The sequence below is a fragment of the Penaeus monodon genome, chromosome 26 (assembly GCF_015228065.2).
Source record: "Penaeus monodon isolate SGIC_2016 chromosome 26, NSTDA_Pmon_1, whole genome shotgun sequence".
Taxonomy (NCBI): Eukaryota; Metazoa; Arthropoda; class Malacostraca; order Decapoda; family Penaeidae; genus Penaeus; species Penaeus monodon.
The window spans coordinates 15,909,808-15,915,726 of record NC_051411.1 but is presented as its reverse complement, the minus strand read 5'-3'; the positions used below and the strand labels follow the sequence as shown (position 1 = coordinate 15,915,726).

At 44.9% G+C, this 5,919-nt stretch overlaps 1 protein-coding gene across 1 annotated transcript; it reads right to left on the bottom strand.

The window, feature by feature from the left end:
- Window positions 1–1,582: 1,582 nt before the first annotated feature.
- On the bottom strand, window positions 1,583–5,366 carry LOC119589589 (piggyBac transposable element-derived protein 4-like). The gene is made up of 6 exons (XM_037938188.1): window positions 5,327–5,366; window positions 3,773–3,826; window positions 3,292–3,652; window positions 2,106–3,181; window positions 1,761–1,992; window positions 1,583–1,673 (listed from the first exon to the last, which is right to left on the bottom strand). Exons 1-6 carry the CDS (start codon window positions 5,364–5,366, stop codon window positions 1,583–1,585), a joined length of 1,854 nt encoding a protein of 617 aa, XP_037794116.1.
- Between the last annotated feature and the right edge of the window lie 553 nt (window positions 5,367–5,919).

The following is a 5,919-nucleotide window of genomic DNA, read 5'->3' as shown; positions in this document are numbered from 1 at the left end:
GTCGACACGCTCTGGCATTCCTTTCAGTTTAGATGGTCCTCATATGCATGGTCCAGTATTGAAATTTAAGGACTTGGGAGACATTTGGTGAATTGTTATTTATACTTTGGTTGGAATATAGACACTATATGTGCCATGACACCTCTCTTACTCATTGCCAGACACTCCCCATCACACACACACACACACACACACACACACACACACACACACACACACACACACACACACACACACACACACACACACACACATATATATATATATTTATATATATATATATATATATATATATATATATATATATATATATACATATATATATATATGTATATATATACATATATATATAATATATATATATATATATATATATATATATATACATATATATATACTTATATGTATATATATACATATATATATATATATATATATATATATATATATATATATATATATGTGTGTGTGTGTGTGTGTGTGTGTGTGTGTGTGTGTGTGTGTGTGTGTGTGTGTGTATGTGTGTGTGTGTGTGTGTGTGTGTGTGTGTGTGTGTGTGTGTGTGTGTGTGTGTGTGTGTGTGTTTTCTATATCTCTTTCTATGTATGTATGTATGTATGTATGTATGTACGTACGTACTTACATATACATATTATATATACACAACCAAAATTGAGTCTAGAATTTATTGATTGAGTCTCTGATGTCTAGCGTCTGAGCATGAACGGAATTCAGGATGGCTGCTTGAAAAGAACAAGAACTGGTAATGTAGAGTCTTAGCCGACAAAGAAATTATTTCTTTTTGCACTAAAGCTCTTGCCTCATGCGTGTGCAGATGTCTAGTACATACTTTATTGAGGAATGCGTGATTATGTCAATAGCACTCGGTGACGTGGGAGGTGCCACAAAAAATAATAGATAAAAAAATGGTATTTCCTGAAATTTTCCTATGGCCCAGTTCGTAAAACAATAATTTTGTTATTATTGAAGACTGCACTGAGGGTAGAATAACAAAATTAATAACAACACCGCATAGATTTTAGCAGGTAATTCTTAACCCCTTATCGACGGGTCGGAACAATGTTGTAAACCTAACTTGACGGGAAATAGAAGCAGGCAACTCTCGTCAAGCCGGGAGCGCGCGCTCGACGCGCACGGGCCGTCTCATCACGCACGCGAAGTTTCAGCGCGCTCCTATGGTTGGTTTGCGAGTAACCGCAACGTAAAGTTTTTGTACTCAAGAAACATGTAAAAGTTTGTAGACTCACTGTATCTTTATTATATGTCCTATGAACGATTTTATTGCTTCATACTATAGTATAAAGTCCAATTTACGTGTATATCACAAATTTTAGGGTGTAAAGTCAATGGTTTGTCTGTGCGTGAGATCGAAACATAGCGTAAAACTTCAATTTTATTTTTATCAAAATTTCATATACAAATGCATAAATAGTATATGTATAGTATATATATACATTACTTACATAAATAATATCAAAGTTTGTCATTTTCAAATTATCTTCAGCCATGAAATGCCTGAAAGCACGGTGTTTTCCATTTTCAATGATAAATACATAGAAAACTATGTACAATATTCCTTTATCCAAGCTTCAGGCATGAAATGCCTGAAAGCACGGTGTTTTTCTTTCAAATTATCTTCAGGCATGAACTGCCTGAAAGCACGGTGTTTTTTCATTTTCAATAAATAAATACATAGAAACTATGTATATATAAAATATTTTAGACTATTTACATCTTGCCCAACGACCTTCAGGCATGGAAGGCCTGAAAGCACGGTGCTGGACAAAGTGAGGTGCCGCAGCAACTGCACATCACCCTGGTCTCCTTCCTGCGCCGGTGGTTTCCTCCAGCAGAGCACACACCGACGCCACCGACGATGCGGTGTGTCAACTGGCAAGTGTGCCTGCTGGGGAACCTCCTCCTCGTGGCGAGCCTGAGGAGGATTCCGCCGGAAGGAGCCACGGGGACCGCCTGTAAATAGATGCAAGAAAAAAAGACTGTAAGACAAAAAAAGGACATGTAAAACATTGAATATAACATTTCTTTATCAGAATAAAGAAAAAATAAAGGGTCAGATGCTTTACCTTGCTGCAGCAATCCTCGAACGAGTTCCTTTCGGAACTCAAACTGGGTAAGTTTACCGCCGAGGGCCCGGTGGATAGCCAGCGCGTTGGTCGTAGTCATATCCAACAGGTAAAAGAAAATCTTCTTATACCACTTGACGGTCTTCCTCGTCGTTGGATATGACTGCGCCAGCTGATCCGAGAGGTCGACACCCTTCATGCCGTTGTTGTAGGCAGCGACAACTTCAGGCTTCGACCTCTCCACCCCTCGGCGGTTGGGAGGCAGGGTAACGACCTTGCTGGTGTGGGCGGTAGAAAGCATCGTAACAGGACGCTTGTCCACCCACTGAAGGCAGATCATTCCGGTCTTGCTGGACCGGAAGTCGATTTGTCCCCGACTCGCCTGCAGGTCCGAGGGCATGCCACGCCGGTTGAGACGCACAGTCCCAACTGCACTGGTCTTCCGGGCCTGCAGGTAATGGAAGAGAGTCGGGGAGGTGTACCAGTTGTCGGTGTATAACTGGTACCCCTTGTCGAACAGATCTGCCTTCTCCAGCAGGTCGGTGACGGCCTTCATGCTGGATGGAAATACGCCGCGGTCCTGCCCCATGTAGATCTTGAAGGCCGCCGTATACCCTGCCTCTGGACCGTCGGACGAGCAAAGCTTGTAGACCTTCAGCCCTCTCCGAGCCCTCTTGCTCGGATTGTACTGGAGGGCGTGGTGACGCCCCTTGAAGGCCCACAAGCTCTCGTCGACGGTCACGTTCTTGTTCGGGACGAAGGCGGATCGATACGTCGATTCCAAGACGTCTAACACAGGGCGCAGCTTCCAAAGCCTGTCCTCCGCGGGATGCTCCCCTTCGTTGTCAGCGAAGTGGAGCGCGGAGGTCAGGGCATCGTAGCGGTCCCTGGTCATCGTCTTGGCGAACACCGACGAGGACATCAACGGGTCCGTCGACCACCATTCCCTCTGGTCCCTCTTCGACTGAAGGCCCATCAGGAATCGTAAGCCGACATAGGAGCGGACTTCCCGCACCGTTGTGTCCTCCCACCCCTTCATATGGGATGAAGGGGTGCGCGGGTTCTGTCGAACATACCTGTGGTTGGAAGAAAAAGACATTGTAAAATCAGGGTTTTTTTCAAAAAAAGACATGTAGAAAATTACGATTTTCAAGTCAGAATATACAGAGATATTGTTTTTACTTACCGATTCGTCTCGTCCACGATGGTCTGAAACAACTCCTCTGGGAACACACTGGTGAACACTTCTAATGGGGTCGACGAGTCTTCAAGGGGTGCTTTCACACCCGGTGTCCCCTCGAAGCAGTGACGCCTGACGAAATTCTCCCTCTTCGACCAACAAAAAGAGGGAGTTCCCGGAGCATTACGCTCCCAATGTCGTCTGACGTATTCTGCGAGGGGCTCGTCGGAGTCCAAAGAGGTATCCACCAGCGGGACATAGTCAAAATCTTCATCTGAGTCGTCGTCCACACCCGACTCTTCGGTATCGAACTCGGATCCCTCCCAATCCGAGTCGTCACCGTCAAATCGAGTGGAGATTTCAACTTCTGTAAAAAAAAATACAAAGGTAAACGTGAGTTCTCTGTGAAACTAGTCTTGGTATGCAGAAACAAAGTCAATGTTCCAACGACACGTTTTTTTAAAAGTCATAAAAAAGGAAAACTTACCAGAGAGATCGCTAGTCCTAGGCAATTTCAGAGGAGGTGTATAATCCTCTTCGTCTGTAGAATACAGTATAGAAGAGGATCTGGGGCATTCCGCAAGCGTTGGATTCCCGACGTCGATGGCTGGGGGTCATCAACGTCGCTGAACGAGAGGTCCCGAACAGCAGGGGAAATCCTTGGCTTGCGGCCGCGGCGTACAGAAAGTTGTCTTGACATTTTGCAAGGTCAGCTTCTTCCATCCAAGTGATTATCTTCCCCTTTGGGTCGCCTTTTATTGCGATTTTTCAGAGGCATTAGCCAATCAGATTCGCCATGTCGGGTCACGTGAGTCACGTGAGGTAATTCGGGGAACGTGGTAAACTATGGCTGAACTACTCTACTGGCAATCATTGTCCCCCAAAAGATCTAGAAAATCACGTAAAACACGCACATGCAGAAACGTACACACGTACACACACGCACATGCAGAAACGTACACACGTACACACACGCACATGCTCTCTCTCTCTCTCTCTCTCTCTCTCTCTCTCTCTCTCTCTCTCTCTCTCTCTCTCTCTCTCTCTCTCTCTCTCTCTCACACACACACACACACACACACACACACACACACACACACACACACACACACGCTCTCTCTCTCTCTCTCTCTCTCTCTCTCTCTCTCTCACACACAGACACACACGCACATGCTCTCTCTCTCTCTCTTCGCTCTCATTCTCACACAGACACAAAGTACAGTAAGGACGTGCGTCATGGTAGAAAACTTGCTGAGTGACTGTTTAGGTTTCAGAGAGAAAAAATAAAGAAATTACTAATAACATTTCAAAAACCGGGATTCCTCGGTGACCGTCCTCTCCCCGTCACCGCAGGAGTCCCTTTTACACCCTTTTACACACGCTCACATTTATCCCCTTTTCACATACTGCCACACAACTTACTTCTTCCTTTTTCAAATACTTACTGCAATGACCGTCCTCTCCCCGTCACCGTACGAGTCCCTTACACACTTTTACACACGCTCACACATTTATCCCCTTTCACAATACTGCCACACAACTTACTTCTTCCTTTTTCAAATACTTACTGCAATGACCGTCCTCTCCCGTCACTGTACGAACAAATTGCACGTGTGTAGGCGTCCCCGTCGGGAAAGGTATGTATTACGATTAGCACGCTAGTAGACGTACCCGTCGGGACGGGTCCAGTAACCTCACGCGTATAGGCGGGAGCGGGACCGCTTATGCGAAAAACACGTCGAACAAGCACAAACACGACAAATACGACAAATAAACACGTATATCGAACTAAACATATACACATATATTTGTATAATCATATTCAAGCATATTAACTTTTATATTCATACAAAGTAGCTCAAAAACATTCATATATACAAGGATACAAATTGCACGTGTATAGGCGTCCCCGTCGGGAAGGGTATTACGACTATCACGCCAATAGGCGTGCCCGGCGTATCGCGTCCGGCAACGTCACGCGTATAGGCGTGACCCGGCCCCCAACCGCTCCGAGATCAGAAAATACAGGGGGGAATCTTACTGCAGCTGAACAAGGAAGATGCCACCGCCAATGCAGTCATGCTAGTGACTACTCACCTTCATAGAGAATCTTTCTTCGATCCTTAGCCGTTTGACCTTTCTCAAGGAGAATGACGATATGTCAAGCCTTTACTTGAAAGGGAACAGGGACAAGAGAGAGAGAGAGAGAAAGAGAGAGAGAGAGAGAGAGAGAGAGAGAGAGAGAGAGAGAGAGAGAGAGAGGAGAAAGAGAGAGATGTAGGTCGAACAAAGAAAAATACAGAAAGAGAGGCAGGCCCTACAGACATAAGCAAAAATAGAGACACAAATACACAATGATCGGCAAACAGACACAGAGACGGACAACCAAACAGGTGACCAAACAAACAGGCAGAGAACGCCAAAGGACATGAAACCTACCAGCACTGATGCAACCCCGTCAGATGAAAAGATGAATAGGGTCGTAGCAGATTAATCGTTCCTCTCAAGTTTCACCTGGCGCGGGGAAAGGTGATTAAGCAACACTGACCTCAGGTTAAGGAGCAAATTCAGATTCTTTGGTTTATTAGTAGCAAGGGAAGGAAGTTGTAACTGACCCGTTATGAAAAAAAAAAA

Bases quoted from the DNA above. Each gene is read 5' to 3' on its own strand.
- LOC119589589 (XM_037938188.1), bottom strand. From the start codon at position 5,366: ATGACTGCATTGGCGGTGGCATCTTCCTTGTTCAGCTGCA. The intron at 3,653-3,772 runs GTAAGTTTTCCT...TTTTTTTTACAG, and splicing joins TAGGACTAGCGATCTCTCTG to AAGTTGAAATCTCCACTCGA. The intron at 1,993-2,105 runs GTAAAGCATCTG...ATCTATTTACAG, and splicing joins TCGAGGATTGCTGCAGCAAG to GCGGTCCCCGTGGCTCCTTC.